The sequence below is a fragment of the Canis lupus genome, chromosome 27 (genome assembly GCF_011100685.1).
Source record: "Canis lupus familiaris isolate Mischka breed German Shepherd chromosome 27, alternate assembly UU_Cfam_GSD_1.0, whole genome shotgun sequence".
Lineage (NCBI taxonomy): Eukaryota > Metazoa > Chordata > Mammalia > Carnivora > Canidae > Canis > Canis lupus.
In genome coordinates this window covers 40,849,958-40,868,190 of record NC_049248.1, presented here as the reverse complement: position 1 = coordinate 40,868,190, position 18,233 = coordinate 40,849,958, and the positions used below count along the sequence as shown (strand labels likewise).

The window sequence follows — 18,233 nt, the reverse complement described above, 5'->3', positions numbered from 1 at the left end:
TATGTAGCCCCCTTCCTTGCCAATAATGAAATTTTTCTCCAACCTTCTTAGTAAGACCTATAGGGCTCCTGAAAGTAAAACTCATGAAACTGTGGGGGCCCCCAAGAGTTTTTTTTGTGTTTGTTTTTGGTCTCTCACTCTATGCCAAGTTCAGTCTCCAGCAATTAGTCAATGGCCCTTTTAGTATTCCTATCAGTTGCTGGTTTCAGAAGTAGTTTCTGCTTCCAATAAGCCATGAGTCTTGTTCTGTCTCTTCTGATTCTTTTTTTTAAAGATTTTATTTATGTATTCATGAGAGACAGAGAGAGAGAGAGGCAGAGACACAGGCAGAGGGAGAAGCAGTCTCCATGCAGGGAGCCGGATGTGGGACTCGATCCTGGGTCTCCAGGATCACGCCCTGAGCCGAAGGCAGATGCTCAACCACTGAGTCACCCAGGCATCCCTGCCTCTTCTGATTCTCCAGTTTTTGTGGTGGGGGTTTGCCATGTCCCCTCAAGACTCAATCTAACAAGGGTTGTTGATTTTCAGTTTATTCAGGTTTTTTTGTTGTTTTAACAGGAGCAATGACTTCCAAACTCTTTACATAACAGAAACCAGAAGTCCCTATGTATTGTATCTATATGGAGGAAATACTATGTGTTGGTATGCTCATCTCTTCCCAATTCCATGCTCAGTGATGTCATGTTGGTAGCTTGAAATTGGCCATAATGGGCAGCCCAATGGCTCAGCGGTTTAGTGCCGCCTTCAACCCAGGGCCTGATCCTGGCGTCCCTGGATCGAGTACCACATCGGGCTCCCTGCATGGTGCCTGCCTCTCCCCCTGCATGTGTCTCTATCTCTATCTGTGTCTCTCATAAATAAATAAATCTTTTTTTTTTTTAATTTTTTTTTTAATTTTTATTTATTTATGATAGTCACACACAGAGAGAGAGAGAGAGGCATAGACACAGGCAGAGGGAGAAGCAGGCTCCATGCACCGGGAGCCCGACGTGGGATTCGATCCCGGGTCTCCAGGATCGCGCCCTGGGCCAAAGGCAGGCGCCAAATCGCTGCGCCACCCAGGGTTCCCATAAATAAATAAATCTTAAAAAAAAAAAAAAAAAAAGAAAAGAAATTGGCCATAATGGGAAAATTTATTCTACAGAAATTGGTAAATGTTCAAAGTTTGATTTCTTTTTGACTAGACTTAAGAAAGTGATAGAATATGTAAATAATGTAGATTAAGTTTAAAAGTGTATCATGTCTATGCCCATTACACTGTCAAGAGCACAGGGGCACCTGGGTGGCTCAGTGGTTTAGCGTCTCCCTTTGGCGCAGGTTGTGATCCTGGGGTCCTGGGATTGAGTCCCATATCAGATTCCTTGCAAGGAGCCTGCTTCTCCCTCTGACTATGTCTCTGGCTCTCTCTGTCTCTCATGAATAAATAACTAAAACCTTAAAAAGCATTCATTGTCAAAGAGCACAAAAAATCAAAAGGTTCTTCCAGTTTTCAAAAACTACTATCTAGTTCAGCAAAGATGTTGCTTAACTCACTGATAAATAGGGATGCCTGTGTGACTCAGTGGTTGAGCATCTGCCTTGGGCTCAGGGCTTGATCCTAGAGTTCTGGGATCAAGTCCTCCGACAGGCTCCCTGTGGGGAGGTGCTTCTCCCTCTGCCTGTGTCTCTGCCTCTCTGTGTCTCTCATGAATAAGTAAATAAAATCCTTAAAAAAAAAAGTCACTGATAAATAAGTGAGTTCCAACGTAAGTCTTATTGTTTCATCTTTTTTTTTTGGAGGGGGGGAGAGACAATGGGAGAGGGAGAGACGGAATCTTAAGCAGGCTCTACTGCTTGGCTTTATCTCACGATCTTGAGGTCATGACCTGAACTGAAATCAAGAGTCAGATGCTAACCTGACTCAGCCACCCAAGTGCCCCTTATTGTTTCACTTTTATTTTACTAATGCAAATGAAAATGTCAATGACTAGTCAAAACTTTTTTCATTTGTTGGGGCTCCTGGGTGGCTGAGTCAGTTAAGCATCTGACTCTTTAATTTGATTTCGTCTCAGGTACATGATCTCAGGGTTTTGAGATCAAGCTCCATGTGGGGCTCTCCACTCAGAAGGGAGTCTGCTTGGGATTCTCTACCTCTCTCTCTCTCTCTCTCTCTGACCCTCCCTTCGCTTGTACATGCTCTCCCTCTCTCAAATAAATGTATAAGTCTTTGAAAAAAACCCTATTCTCATTTGTCAAATGCAATCACAGGTTGGTTCTTGAATCAAGAAGTTGGCAAAACTGAGTAAAAGCATTTTTTAAAAAAGATTTTATTTATTTATTCACAAGAGAGAGAAAGAGAGAGAGAGGCAGAGACAGGCAGAGGGAGGAGAAGCAGGCTCCATACAGGGAGCCTGATGATGTAGGACTTGATCCTGGGACTCCAGGATCATGACCTGCCAAAGGCAGAGGCTCAACCACTGAGCCACCCAGGTGTCCTGAGTAAAAGCATTCTGTGAGAAACAACTGGTGATAAGAAATTTATAATAAAATTGTTTATTGTATTTTTTATAAATTGTGTGCTATACATCTTTTTTTTTTAAGATTTTTTATTTATTTATTCATAGAGACACAGAGAGAGAGAGAGGCAGAGACACAGGCAGAGGGAGAAGCAGGCTCCATGCAGGGAGCCCGATGTGGGACTCGATCCCAGGACTCCAGGATCATGCCCTGGGCCAAAGGCAGGCGCTAAACCGCTGAGCCACCCAGGGATCCCACATCCTTTTTTAAAAAAAAAAAAAAAAGAAAAAAAAAAAAGATTTTTATTTATTTAAGAGAGAGAGCACGAGCCTGGGGGCGGGGTGAATAGAGGGAGAAGGAGAAGGAGACTCTTTGGTGAGCTTGATCCCAGGACCCTGACATCAAGACCTGAGCAGAAGACAGATGTTCAATGGACTGGGCCATCCAGATGCCCCCATGCTATACATCCTTTATATCAGTAAGGTTTTTTTCTTTTTTAAATTTTATTTATTTGAGAGAGAGAGAGCGCGCGCGCACAAGCCGGTGGAGGGGAAGTGGGAGAAGGAGAAGCAGGCTCCCTGCTCGGCAGGGAGCCCCATGTGGGGCTTGATCTGGGATCATGACCTAAGCTAAAGGCAGCTACTTAACCAACTGAGCCACCTAGGCACCCCTACATCAATAAGTTTACGTTTAAACTTACATATGTATACACACATATGCAATTATTTTCTGGATAGCTGATTATTAATAATTTATCAGTATACCCGCACACCATGGCCAATTTCAAGCTATCAGTATCACATCAACTGAATGTGGAATTGGGAAGAGTTACAAATGGCACACCAACCTTTGTTTTAATTTGGAGGCTATATAAATGTTGGAAAGAAATGATCTTAACAGTAGTAGATGATAATGTTCGACATGACATTCATAAGCACAACACAAAATAAGATCAAACCATGAAATATGGTGTAATACTATATTCAAAACAAGATTAGTCTAGGAAAAGTAGCTTTATAGGTTTCTTTTACAGGAAACAGTGTCCAATTTAAACTTAAAAGAAGAAAAAAAAAGAAAATTCGTCTAGTTTAAGATTTTGTCAATTGTTCTTTAAGGACAATTTACCTGAAGGTTAACATTATTTTGACAACAAACATGTACTGAACACCTACTGTGTGCCAAGATGATGTCCCATCAGGATCCAGAGATGACACCTAAGATCACACAGGTAGTTAAAAGAATAGCTGGGAATTTTAGGGATATTACATTAAATGAAATAAGCCAGTCACAGAGACAAACACTGTATAATTCTACTTAAGAGATCTAAAGCAAAGTAGAAACAAAGTAGAATGGGGGTTGTCAGGGCTGGGAGGAGGGGGAAATGAAGCATATTAGGCAGAAGAGTTTCAGTTTTGCAAAATGAAAAAGTTGTAGAGAGTTGTTCTATTACAATGTGAATATGGCTGACACTATGGTACTGTACGTACAAGAGTTGAGGGTTTAAAAGAAAAAAGAATAGCTGAGATTTGAATCAGGCCTGATTAAAAACTCATGTTTAGCAATGGCTATTCCTGCCTCCTTCTTTCAAGTCTTTATCTTCTCAAAGAATAATTTACAGGTCCCTGTCCTCTGTATGGCAGGATAGCAACCCACTGATTACCACCTGCATTGTCTAGCTTAACAGATCCCTGAAACTTTTTCTCGGAAAATTGTTATACTCAGCCAGGATAGCAAATGCAAAATTGGAATCCTCAATCTAAGAGTTTAAATGGAGGACCAGCTGTGCCTGGATGGGTCAGTGGGTTAAGTGTCTGCCTTCAGTTCAGGTCGTGCTCTCAGGGTCCTGGGCTTGAGTCCTGGGCTTGAGTGGGTAGGGTCCTGGGCTTGAGCCTCCAGGCAGTTCCCTGTTAAGTGGGGAAGTCTGCTTCTCCCTCTCCATCTGTCTCTCCCCCATTCGCGCATGCATACACACACTCTCTCTCAAATAAATAAAATCTTTTTTTAATAATGTAGAACCAGGGATGCCTGGGTGGCTCAGGGGTTGAGCGTCCAGGGGTTGAGCATCTGCCTTCAGCTCAGGGTGTGATCCTGGAGTCCCGGGATCTGGTCCAATGTCGGGCTCCTTGCATGGAGCCTGCTTCTCCCCCTGCCTGTGTCTCAGCCTCTCTCTCTGTGTCTCTCATGAATAAGTAAATAAAATCTTAAAGAAAAAAAAGAATAATGGAGAACCAAACACAGGACAGAAATGGGCAAGAGGATTCTGGAAGAAATAATTTTGGCTGTTTAAAAGACAATATAGGGGATCCCTGGGTGGCTCAGCCGTTTAGCACCTGCCTTCCACCCAGAGTGTAATCCTGGAGACCCGGGATCGAGTCCCACGTCCATGCAGGGAGCATGGAGCCTGCCTCTCTCTCTGTATTATCTCTCATGAATAAATAAAATCTTAAAAAAAAGACAATATAATGACTACATAGTTGAAAAAATGCTTAATCTATTAAAAGAAACAAGTCTGTGATGTTAGAAGTTTGAAATTATACATTTTTAAATGTTATAACCTGAAATAAGTCATTTAAATCTTCCCAAAACTCAATTTTTCTGGAGTAAAATGTAGCTAATGCTAATTATAGGTAGTATATGGCAAAGGAGGGGCTGAAATGGGAGGAAATACTTCTGAGAGTGAATCAGAATCAAACTGAGCAGCAGCAGCATGTCTAAAATGACAAAACTCAAAATATTATAAGAGATAAAAAAATTCTAATACTCTCCCAATTTAATCAAAGTAAACGGTTTCAGAAACGCAAGAATGAAGTCTGTTAAAATGGAAAGAACAATGGAATTAGACTTGATTTAAACACCTACACTTCATAGCAGTGTAGTGTAGGGCAAACTTCTTAATCTCCCCGAGCCCTAAATTTCTTCATTGTAGGGTGCATTTATGTGACATGTACTGACTACCAGGGCCGGGACTGTACTAGGTAGGTGCTATGGATACAACTCACTTTTCATATAACAACAAATACTATGATGACATCTACTGAATGTCAATAGATTTCCTATGTGCCAAGTACTATTATAAAGCCTTTCAACTGGGCAGCCCGAGTGGCTCAGCGGTTTAGCGCCGCTTTCAGCCCAGGGCCTGATCCTGGAGTCCTGGGATCGAGTCCCATGTTGGGCTCCCTGCATGGGGCCTGCTTCTCCCTCTGCCTGTGTCTCTGCCTCTCTCTCTCTCTGTGTCTCTCATGAATAAATAAATAATATATTAAAAAAATAAAGCCTTTCAACTAATTCCATCTTCATTTAATCCTTCTCAACCTAAAACGTAGGTACTGTTGTTGTCATTTACATTTATACAAGAGGTACAAAGAGGTTAAGATATCTAGGCCAGGATCAAACACGCGTTAGGCGTTCAGCGGGGATGTTTCTTGGCGGGGGACAATTCTTACGTGTGCAAGGTGGAGGTGGAAGCTTTCCACAACGAAGGGCCAGTTTTAGTTCACTCGTCCACAGAACAGGGACTGAAATAGTACTACTACCTCTCGGGGTTTGGGCCTGCTATTTATTTATTTGATTTGATTTTTATTTATTTACCTCTTGGGGTTTGGGCCTGCTATTTATTTATTTATTTATTTATTTATTTATTTATTAGATTTTTATTTATTTACCTCTTGGGGTTTGGGCCTATTTATTTATTTATTAGATTTTTATTTATTTACTCATGAGAGACACAGAGGGAGAAGCAGGCTCCCTCCGGGGAGCCCCATGCAGGACTCGATCCCGGGACCCCGGGGTCACAACCTGAGCTAAAGGCAGATGCTCAACCCCGGAGCCACCCAGGTTCCCCGGGGTTGGGCCGCCTTTTAAATGAAAATAGTATATTTAAGAGTAAACAGTGTGTCTGGAGCATGGGAATCCGTAAATCAATACTATTAATTAAATTTGCATTCCGTTATGTGGTATCACTATGGCGAAGCACAGGCAATTCTTTTCAAAGCTCTAGATAATGCTGCAAAGCGCCTTCGCAAAGTTTACACCGCTACCAAGAACCGAAGAGCTTTCTACCTGCTTTCTCTTACGATATATACGGTAGGGCCACTCTCTTTGATTACTCTGTCCAGTTTTGGACAATCTCACCTGTTCCCTCTGTCAAGCTCGCTATCCTCCCCCATTTTACGTCGCCACCTCCGTCACAAACGAAGTTCTCCGAGGAACCGCCGAGGGGCGCGTGGGCGGGCGCCTCCTCCCGCCACAACAGTTGCCTGGCCACCTCGTCCACCACGCGACGACTCAGCGCAGCTCTCGCGGGAGGAGACGCGGTTTCCAACGAGACCTTCTAACCCCACCCAACCCTCTAAGGGTCACGTGACTGGCGCCTGCGTCCTCGACTCGAGGTCTTTCCTGGTCTCCTACTGGCTGTTAACTCGGCTACAGGCCGTCGCGAGGCCCATTCCGGAAGTAGCCCCTTTATCTAGCATTCTTTTGCGGAAGCCTGTTACAACCCAGCCGGCCACCTTTCAGCGGAAGTTCGTCACGTCGCAGTTGCCCCCGCACAGCGGATGTGTGTCGCCGCTTAGGTGACGCTGGGAAGTGCTTGCAGCCTCCGCCGCTGCCTTCTGGTTGAAGCACTATGGAGGGAGAGAGGAAGAACAACAACAAACGGTGGTATTTTAGTCGAGAACAGCTGGAAAATAGCCCATCCCGTCGTTTTGGCCTGGACCCAGATAAAGAACTTTCTTATCGCCAGCAGGCGGCCAATCTGCTCCAGGACATGGGACAACGTCTTAACGTGTATCCTTGCGGCCTAGGCCTCCGGCCTTGGAGTCAGACCCGCCTTGCTCGGGCGTCCGGGCTCCAGGCTCTGTCAGAGACGGTAGAGGAAAGAGGGGGGACGGGGGCTGAATGTCTGGGTGGAGGAGCCCACGGTGGGGCGGGCTGAAAGTCAGTGTTTGCGCCCGAGAAGCGAGGCGGAGTTAATTTCCCGCTCGCTCACCAGGGCCACCAGCCTTGCTGGGAACTCGTATCCTTCGCAGCTTTGTATTTGAACCAGCCCTTCGTAGTTTCCTTTCGTTGTGTTCTGTTCTCTTAGTCTGGTGACTTAAGAGATTTTACTTTCCCGCTATGCCCTAGGGGTTTGGAGGAGGTTTCGCTGTGGATGGCCGCCTCTTGAACTTTAGTGTGTAAAGAGAGTTTGAGAAATTCAAGACCTGGAAAGTCTTCGAAAGACAGAGGGTGGCCCAGAACTAACGCCCCAGCTTTGATTCAAAATCCGTTCCTTCCGCTTAGGAACTGTTTAAGAAACCTGTCGAATTCTTGGTTTTCTCGTCTGTAAAATGGAGTCCTGCCCCCTTGCATCTAGTTTTTAATGCCTAACAAAATGTGTGGCACTCGTGTTCAAACGGTAGTTATTGTTAAAGTTTTAGAATTTCAGAGGAAGGAAGGATGTCAGTTTCTATTTGTAAGGATATAGACCCAGGGATCTAATGTTTTAAAAGACCATTTACAGAATGTGGAGTTTTTAATGTACTCAGTTCTAATGTGTATTTGTTTTTTTTTAATATTCCAAAGATCAAGTTATTAATTTATTTTTAAAGATTTTATTTATTTATTCATGAGACACACACACAGAGGCAGACACACAGGCAGAGGGAGAAGCAGGCTCCATGCAGGGAGCCCGATGCGGGACTCGATCCCGGGTCCCCAGGATCACACCCCGGGCCGAAGGCGGCGCTAAACCGCTGAGCCACCCCGGGCTGCCCAAGATCAAGTAATTTAGTGATTTTTTTTTCCCCCCTCAAGTATTTTTGTCAGAAAATATACTCATTTCCTAGCAGAGAAAGCTTATGTAGTTATAAACTTCTTTGCGCTCGGGAAGTGGGGAATTATTTCTGAGTGCAGCTTCTGTTTAAGTGTGTCGCTGGCTGTAATGTTTGTTGTGTCTTAAAGTGTTTGCTCGCTTCAAAAGAAGTGTTCTCTTTATTGTGGATATCCAGTTTGTTTCCTAAGCATCCGGTTAGTACTGAGTTGAGCTTTTGTTTGAAATTGTTTCAGTATGTCTAGCCCTTTTTTCTGTGTGTGTTATTAAGGTTGTTGACATCTTGGGACCACGGCCTCTTCTGATAACCCGCGTTCTCTTCTGAGGTTTTTAGAAGTAAGACATTTAAAATTTTTTCTTGTTAGTGAATGAGTATATCAAATCTTTCCGCAGTGTTCCTGTTCCCAGGGATCACCGAATGGGAAGGCTTAGTCTCCACAGACAAGTGGGACTGAAAAAGCTCATTTCTGGACCTTAGAAAGTGAGGATATAGTGGAGACATACCTAGGAGCTGGATTAGGGAGGGCATTGTAAGTCATGTGAAGAGATACCCTGAGCTAATGGATCACCACTGCAGGACTTTCAGGAGGCAAATGACAGGTTTAGGTCTACATAATTTTCTTATATTCCTTGATCCACACGTGTTAAGAAGCTTGCTTATCAATTCAGATTTACATATTGAAAACTGGTTGTGTGTAGGGCATTATATTGTGTCAATTGGTGTTTAATAATTGATGAAAGAAAACAGATTTGCTCTTTAATTTGGAAAATTAAGTATGATTTTCATTTAGAAGCACATACTGGGGCAGCCCGGGTGGCTCGGCGGTTTAGCGCCGCCTTCAGCCCAGGGCCTGATCCTGGAGACCCCGGATCGAGTCCTACGTCGGGCTGGAGTCCAACGTCGGGCTCCTTGCATGGAGCCTGCTTCTCCCTTTGCCTGTGTCTCTGCCCCCCCCCCCCCCCCCCCCCCGTCTCATGAATAAATAAATAAAATCTTAAAAAACAAAAAAAGGAAGCACATACTATGTTTGTCTTGCTTGGTCCTTTTGGGAGGATAGGGAGGTTATATATTTGGGGGTTGTACTGCTGTCTGTTTTGGAGCCTTAACTTTAGGATTTTAGCTCACAATTGACTATCAACACTGCTATAGTATACATGCATCGATTCTACATGATTCAGTCCTTTACACAGTTCCATCGAAACGTAAGTATTTTTTTGTATGGTATAATCTTTTTGTAATCAATTGCAACAACTTGTGTGTGTGTGGGGGTGGGGTGGTGAGGGTGGAGTTGATCTTTGTTGCTGAACTGGGATTTGAAGTTTAGAATTTAGGATTGATCACTTTCATTATGTGTCACACTGGATCCAGTTTTCCTGTAAACTGTCCAGGCAGTTATTTAGTAGATTTAGTACATCCTTAGAATAGATGGCTTCTCTGATAAAGAAATAGATTGTTGAACGCTTAAACTTGGCGTTTTCGGGTTGGGAGAGGAGCATTAAAGGGGAAATATTGCTTAATTTAAGTGTAGTTTTTGAAGTGGTAAATAATAAAATAGCCAGAGGAAGACAAGTGAATGTAAGTGATTTAGATTTTCTAAAAGCCTTTGATATAATTGCAATCAATGGTTGGAGAGGGAAGGCACATTATGTGATGACTGGGAGGTGACTTTTAAGATAGGAAAAAGAAAATAATAGTAATAAAGGGATTTTTCTTTTCTGGACAGAATTGTAAATAGTGCTATTTTCAGTTTTGATACCTGAAATGGTCCTATTTAACATTATTATAAATGACTTGGAAGCAAGTGCATAGTGATATCCCAGTTGCAGGTAAGATTTATTTATTTAATAAAATGACAAGGTAATAGGACTAAGCCTGATGAATACTTCATATGGGTTTGTGAGTGAAATTTTTTTTTTTTTTTAAGAGAAAGGTTATGTTTTGAGGAAAAGTGTTTAAGACTTCCCTCTAGGATGATAGACTTTGAGCTCTTTTTTGTTTTTTTTTTTGTTTTTTCTTTTTTTGTTTTGCTTTTTTTTTTTTTTAGACTTTGAGCTCTTTTTTTAATGCCATGGAAAGAGAATCTATGAAGCTAGATATTGCTCTTATAATGTAAGGAATTGGTGTATTTACTGTTGGGAATAACTGCATAGGAAACCATTTGCATCTGTGGATTAAGTATTCCCACTTATTACTGATTATCCAGTCAGCTTGCCTTTCTCTTACCAGTAGACCTCTTACCTCCAGCCATGTTCTACCTCTGATTGCAAGAGCAATTTTATTAAGATAGAAAAAAGCATTTAATGAGGCTATCTGATAGTTCTAGAATAGAAGGTAGTAGATAAAGAATGAAATTCGAAGAGGAAGTCCATAATCATCTTGCCAGTTCTGAATGTCTTCTACGTCTTACCTTTTATTATTGTAAAGATTTGAAATCCAGGATGTAATACATCTCAAATCAACTTGTCCACTTTATGCATGTATATAGTATATATTTCTATTTTTATCTTTTAAATTATATTTTTCCTTATTTCCTGTGTTTTAAGCTTAGCAAGGGCAGAGACTCACTTTTCTGTGTATCCTCCAAAGCACCGTCAGTAAACTTGAATGAATGAACGATCTAGTAATTATTTAATATGGAGAGATTCTAGTGGATAACATGACCTTTGCCAAAATCCAATGACTTTTTAATTTTGAGACTGTTGATCTCTCTAGAGAATCAATTTTAGGCATCTGGAATTAACAGATCAGAAGCATCACCTTTTAATATCTTAATTTTAAGAGTTAACTTATGATAAATCCAAGTTCAAATTGGAGAATATTTAATACATTGTTGTAGCATTGATATTTATCCTGTCAAGCTCCCATGCATTTTTTCATGTTATTTTTTTCTCATTACAAGGGTAATATGTATGGCAAAAATTAATACAGAAATGTATAATGTAGAAAGTGAAAGCTGTTCTGTAATCCTACCCTTCAGAGGTAACTATTAATAAATGTTTTTTTCATATAGTTCCTTGGACATTTTTGTGTGCATATACTAGTATTTATGTATTTCTAATAAAAAATTTCTTCTTACCATACTACTGTTATGTGAGTTGCCTTTATCAGTTGAATATATATTGGATATCTTGACCTTTGAACAGGGTGGGGTTAGGGGTGCCAACCTTCACATCATTGAAAAACTACATATAACTCTTGACTCCCCAGAAAGTTAACTACTAATAGCCTACTTTGACCAGAAGCCTTACCAATAATCCAACTAACACATATTTTATATATCTATCATATACCATATCCTCACAAAAAAGTATGCTGGAGAAAAAAATATTATGAAAATCATAAGGAAGTGAAAATACAATTGCAGTACTGTACTGTATTTATAGGAAAAATCTGCACATACATGGACTGACACAGTTCAAACCAGTGTTGTTAAAGGGTCAGCTGTATTTTAATTGGCCACATGATTTTTTTTTGTGTAGTTACCATAATTTACTTCACCTATTTCTTTTAGCTACCTATTGGTGCATATTTGAGTTTTTTCTAGTTTAGTAACTATAAATAATGTTACATAAAATTGGTACATATATAATGTATGACTTACATGACCTTTCTAATATAAATTCCTGTAGGTAAAATTACTATGTCCGCAGGGCTGCATTTAAAAAATTTTGTTGTGTCAATTTGCCCTTCTGAAAGATTGTATCAGTATACATTGGTTTGTTGTGTTAATTTGCCCTACTGAAAGATTATATCAGTATACATTGTTTCATTGTGTCAGTTTGCCTTACTGAAAGATTATATCAGCATACATTGTTTCCAGCACTGTAATAAGAGAAAGTCCTCTGCATCCTCACAAATAACATACTCATTACATCAGGAAATATTAAGTTTTAACTAATTGCTGAGCACTTGGGATACAGTGGGGAGCAAGATAGAGGGTGTCCTGAATTATTTTCTTTTCTTTTTTTTTTTTTTTGAATTATTTTCTTAATTTACATTTTTTCAGTTAGTGAAGTTGACCTTATACCTATTATTGGTCATTGTTCTCATGAAATTGAAGAACTGGCTTAAAAATTGACTGTTGATTCTCTTTGCCCCTCTTTTCTGATTTTCTTATGTATACGAGCTCTCATGTATTAGAGCTGTATGTCAAATGTTGTGAATACTTTTCTCATTTTGTTGTATCTCTTTGTTCATAGTGTTTTGGAGCCTAAAAAAGTTTTGCCTTTTAAAATTAAAAAAAATTATTTTTTAAAACTTAAAAGATTTTATTTATTAGAGCGAGAGAGCAAGCACGAGAGAGACAGAGAGCATGAAGCAAGGGGGAAGGGTTGAAGGAGAGAGAGAAGCAGACTCCCCATTGATCAGGGAGCCCAATGTGGGACTTGACCTGAGCCGAAGACAGATGCTTAACTGACTGAGCCACTTAGGTGTCCTAAAATTTTTTTTTGTTGTTGGAGGTTTAACAGTAAAGCATAAAAATTTAAAGTGTGCAACTTGATTACTTTTTGCATTATTATTATCACATGTATATGTAACCATCACTCAGATCAAGATAAGTATATTTCCTACACCCTGGAAGATAAAGAATTTGCCTTTTGATGGAAATAAATTTTATTTCTTTCGTGGACATGATTAAAGGACTGATTTATTTTCACTTAAATTCTGGCATTGCAGTACTCTGAGAAGAAATTTAACCTCGCGAATTGAATTTCTGTATGTACTGTCAAATATTTTCAAATGAGGGAGTGTAAAATTATGGTGAGCAGCCTGGTGTGTGTATTTATGTCATATTTCATACATTATAAAATGTAGGTGTTGTATTTTAATGCCTAACAGATTTGATTGGGTGTATTATATTCTGATTATCCTTAAGGAGTCAAGCTTAGTGGTTAAGAGGATGAGCTCTGGAGTCAGACATGTCTAAGTTTGGATTTTTTTGCACTACTTACTAGTTATATGGCCTGAGTAAGTTACCATAGGCCTAGGTTTTTTCATCTCTTTGGAGTCAGTAATAATAGTGCCTATCTCACAGTGCAGTTAATAAGTTTATTTATTTATTAGAGAGGGAGTGTGAGTGGAGGGAGGGGCAGAGGGAGAGAGAATCTCAGGCAGACTCCCCATTAAGCAGCATGGAGTCCAAAACGGGGCTAGATCCCGAAATGCTGAGATCATGACCTGAGCTTAAATCAAGAGTTGGACACTTAACCAACTGACCCACCTAGGGCACCCCAGTAGTTAATAAGATTTAAATGAATTAATTTACAAAGTGCCTGTACGTAACAAGTAATAGGTAGCATTTTTATTCTTTTAAAATGATGGAGGAAATCTTATATTCTTATCTGGTATAAGAATTCCTCTTAGAAATTGCCTTTGAGGGCAGCCCCCGTGGCGCAGCGGTTTAGCGCCGCCTGCAGCCCAAGGCATGATCTGGAGACCCTGGATCGAGTCCCATGTAAGGCTCTCTGCATGGAGCCTGCTTCTCCCTCTGCCTGTGTCTCTGCCTCTCTCTCTCTCTCTCTCTCTCTCTCTCTCTGCATCTCTATGAATAAATAAATAAAATCTTAAAAAAAAAAAGAAATTGCCTTTGATAGGAAAATGCTGTTGTAAACTGGCTTGGTAAGTGATTCCATAAGGACCAATGAGTATTTACATGGTTGACTGCAAAATTTAGACTGAAATTTATCTTTTGCAGTCTTTCATTTAATGAGTTACTAGCTTGCCTTTTCTTAGCCATTGTTTGTGTATACTGTATTTTAGTTTGTGCCTTTTGAATAAATCTTTAGCTCCTTGAAGGCAAAGTAGTAGGCTTAAAATCTTAGTGTTGTCTTTAGCTAGTTCTTTTCCTTTTCTGTTTTTTTCCAATTAATTATAAAATCCTGTTAATTTTTAGAGTGTTAACTTTTTTCTGTATGTAGTTGTCATAAAACTAAAAGAAGACAATAAAGGAGGAAATGATGATATTCCTGTTCCTAACTGCAGAGATAATCCTATTGACATTTTAGAATTTTTTTTTCTCCACATGCAAATACATAACACATACATTTAGTGAAGCCGTATTAATTTTCTAAAATCATGCTATGGGTTTCTTTTTTTTCTTTTAAGATTTTATTTATTTATTCATGAGAGGTACAGAGAGAGAGAGAGAGAGGCAGAGACACAGGCAGAGGGAGAAGCAGGCTCCATGCTGGGAACCCCACGTGGGACTCGATCCCGGGTCTCCAGGATCACACCCTGGGCTGAAGGCAGCAGCGCTAAACCACTGAGCCCCCTGGGCTGCCCACCTGTGGGCTTTTTTCCCCTTTATTTCTACTGCTAGTGCCTACTCTAAACTTTATTTCTTAATGCCTGGATTACTAATTTTTTTCTTTTTAAAAATTAACTTTTAATGTGTTTCATTCTTTCCTTTTATTTATTTGAGAAAGTGCATTTATGATTGGGAGGAGGGGCAGAGGGAAAAGCAGACTCCCCACTGAGTCTCTGGACTCCTGGACCATGACCCCAGCCAAAGGCAGATGTTCAACCAAATGAGCCACCCAGGCGCCCCTAGATATTTCTTTCTAAATATTTCTTAAACTTTTTTTTTTTTCTAAAATCTTCACTGTCACTCTCTTGTTAAAGCTCTTTTGTGTTTCACATCCCATTATTTATATCACCTACTCAATTTAGTGTGCATCATGCTCTGATTCCTTACATCTTGTTCATGCCCCATCTTCTGGTTCTGCTTTGCTTATCCTAAGGTCTAGGAATATATATGGAGCTTGCTGCATACAACTGCAATAGATATGAAGGAAGAGAATTGTTACTGTGAATTGGATTTGTGGACAAAAATCTGTTTCAGCAAAGTAGCAGATAGTATCAGGGATACAAATAAATATTAGAATGCTTGTTCTACTCATTAAAGTGAAATAGATATTAAATTGTATAACATTATTTATTATATTTTTTTGACTCCTGGTTCTTGCCATTGCTGTCTTTGATTCACTGAAATATTCTTCTTAAGATTCAGTAGAAATTCTTGGTTTCCCAGGTCATTACCAGGCTACATTTATGTCATATTGCTTTAATCTCTTATATTGTTTAATGACTGAATTTGTTGTTTACTGGTGTGTTGGCTTGAGATTTTTTCCCCCAAAATGCCTTTGTATAACATCTTGAATATAATAAGTTTTGAATTCTCTTTTTTAAGATTTGTGTTCCCCTCAGATATAATTGAGATAATTCACATACAATAAAATTTATCCTTTTAAAGTGTACAACTCACTGGGTTGTTGTTTTTTCTTTTTTTTAAGATTTTATTTATTTTAGAGAGTGAGTGCGTGCTTGAGCAGGTGGAGGAGCAGAGGGGGAGGGGGAAGGAGGGGGAAAGAATATCAAGCCGACTCTGTGCTGAGTGTGGAGCCAGACAAGGGACTCCATCCCATGACCTCGAGATCATGACCTGAGCAGAAACCAAGAGTTGGACGCTTAACTGAGTGAGCCATCCAAGCGCCCCAATTCACTGGTTTTTAGTGTATTCATAAGGTTGTGCAACCATTGCCACGATCTAACTCAACAACATTTACATTCTCCCAGAAAGAAACTTAGGCATTAGTGGTCTCTTCCATTTTCATTTTCTTCCAGCCCCTGGCAACTACTAATCTACTTTCATTTTACTCCTTTAAAAAAAAAAAAAAAAAAGTATATAGAGGGTTATGATATAAACTTAAGAAAGAATCTCATTTTAAATAGCCAACTATTTACATCTAGTAGTTTATCTCAAAGATAGCTTTTAATGAGAGTTCATTGAAGGATTGGTTTTTGGGAGTGGATGTAAATGAATGGGTGGGAGAAGGGAAGACATTTTAAGGAGAAGAAAAGGCATTAACAAGAAGTGAAGTTGAGGCAAGCGAAGAACTTGGTTTGAGACTTAGATTTTTTTAAAGGTCTATCTTGATCTAGGAATAAATAATAAATATGGTTTATTTTCTTTCCTTCCAGTCTGTGGCTCCAGCAGCCTTATTTCTAGCAGCTAAAGTAGAGGAGCAACCAAAAAAATTGGAACATGTCATCAAAGTAGCACATGCTTGTCTCCATCCGCAGGAATCACTTCCTGATACTAGAAGTGAGGTAGGGGATTAATTACACATATCCATTTTTCTTTATTTATTTTGATGATAACTTAGTTTTGTAACTTTGATTTACTGAGGTCTGAATGGGGAGTTAAGCTTTTGGGTTTTGTTTTTTCCTTTACAAAAATGTCAGAAACTTTATGGCAAAAGTTTATTCATTATAGTAAAATTGGAAAATACAGAAAAAGAAGAAAATGTATTACCTAGATATAATTTGGACCACAGTTATGTAAGTGAATCATTATTATTTCTAGCTTCTTTGAATAGCTACACACGTGTGTACCTTGTATGTCTTTTCCACCTATTATATTGCAAATATTTTCCCATTTTCTTTATTTTTTAAGATTTTGTTTATTAGAGAGAGAGCCCACAAGTAGGTTGCAGGACACGGGGACAAACAAACTCCCTGCTGAGCAGGGAGCCCTCACTGAGGCTTGACCCCAGGACCCTGAGATTGTGACCTGAGCCAAAGTCAGATTTTTTTTTTTTTCAAAGTCAGATTTTGATTGAGCCACCCACCCAGGAGCCCCGTGAATAATATTCTTATAAATAAGTTTTTATTATGGACTCTAAAAAGAAAAAGAAAGATCCTGTCATTTTTTTTTTACTTTTAAAGAAATTACAAAAGTTATATATGTTAGTTATAAAGGAACCTGAACATTTAAGAATCGTTTAAAATTAAAACTCCTCTCCCCTCTCCCTAGTAGGATCCTGCTGATTATAATCCCAGTATATGTTCCATCAGACCTTTATCCTAAGCATGTACACATAGGCTTTTTTCCTTCCATCCTTCTTTGACTTTCTTAATGAGGGGAAACTCTGGCTTTGGAAGTCTGTTGTTGGGGAGTGATGAGTTGTGAGAAATTTGGAGATCTGATGTTTTACATGTTTAAACTGTGGATTCCTAAAAAAAAAAAAAAAAAAAACAACAAAACTGTGGATTCCTATTACTAAGATTATTTAAGTCTCTTATGATGGATGTGTGCATTATCCTTTAACAAATAGATAAATAAATTCGCATGTTTTGATCATGCTGGAGAAAGCAGTTCTTATCTAATTTGAGAGGGAGAGAAAGCACAGGGAGGGGCAAGGGATGGAATCTCAAGCAGACTCCCTGCTGTGCGTGATTTCCCACAACCCTGAGGTCCTGACCTGAGCTGAAATCACAAGTTGGATGCTTAACTGAGCCATCCAGACACCCCTTTATTTCGATGATAGCCCTTAGTTACGTGAATTGTTTCACATAGCAGTGTCTTGACTTCCTTTGTTTTTCTGTTGTGGGTACAGCAGTAGGTCTTGTTCAAAATTACTGCCTTGGACTTTTATTTTAGGTTTTAGACTAGCAAATGGCATTGGTCCATAGAACTGACCAAATGAAAAAAAAATTTGTTTTAACAAAGTAAAACAAAAAATAATTCTCACTTTTTTCCCTCTAAAGTATATTTATCAAATTTCTCATCTGAATTTTTATTCCTTGTGAGATGGGGAATCTTAGGGTAAGATATTTTCTTCACTATATGGAGAGAAGTACTAGCATAGCTTAAGTTCTTATTGGACTCACTGAAGATCATAAAGTTAGGTGGAAAGGTCACTGCAATGTAGCTCTAACTCCTGCCTTATGTCTCATTCTCTTAGAGTTCTAGACCAGTGCAGTCCCACTAGAAATCACTACAAAGGGACAAAGGGAGTCATGTGTAATTAAAAATTTTTAACTTTCATTGAATTTCATTTAAAATCTTCATTAGAAATAAAATCTTCATTTAAAAGAAGTGAAAGAACTGTTATATTTTATATTATTTATATAACCTCAAATATT

The 18,233-nt window shown here is 39.5% G+C and overlaps 1 protein-coding gene across 2 annotated transcripts in view; it reads left to right on the top strand.

Moving 5' to 3' along the window:
• The first annotated feature begins 6,740 nt into the window (after window positions 1–6,740).
• CCNT1 (cyclin T1) overlaps window positions 6,741–18,233 on the top strand; it is a 29,169-nt gene continuing 17,676 nt past the window's right edge. For both annotated transcript variants that reach the window (XM_038577508.1, XM_038577507.1), the window contains exons 1-3: window positions 6,741–7,281; window positions 9,427–9,508; window positions 16,287–16,415. In XM_038577508.1, coding sequence (XP_038433436.1) covers window positions 7,121–7,281; window positions 9,427–9,508; window positions 16,287–16,415 — 372 coding nt within the window. In that variant the 5' untranslated portion in view covers window positions 6,741–7,120. The remainder of the gene's footprint in view (window positions 7,282–9,426; window positions 9,509–16,286; window positions 16,416–18,233) is intronic.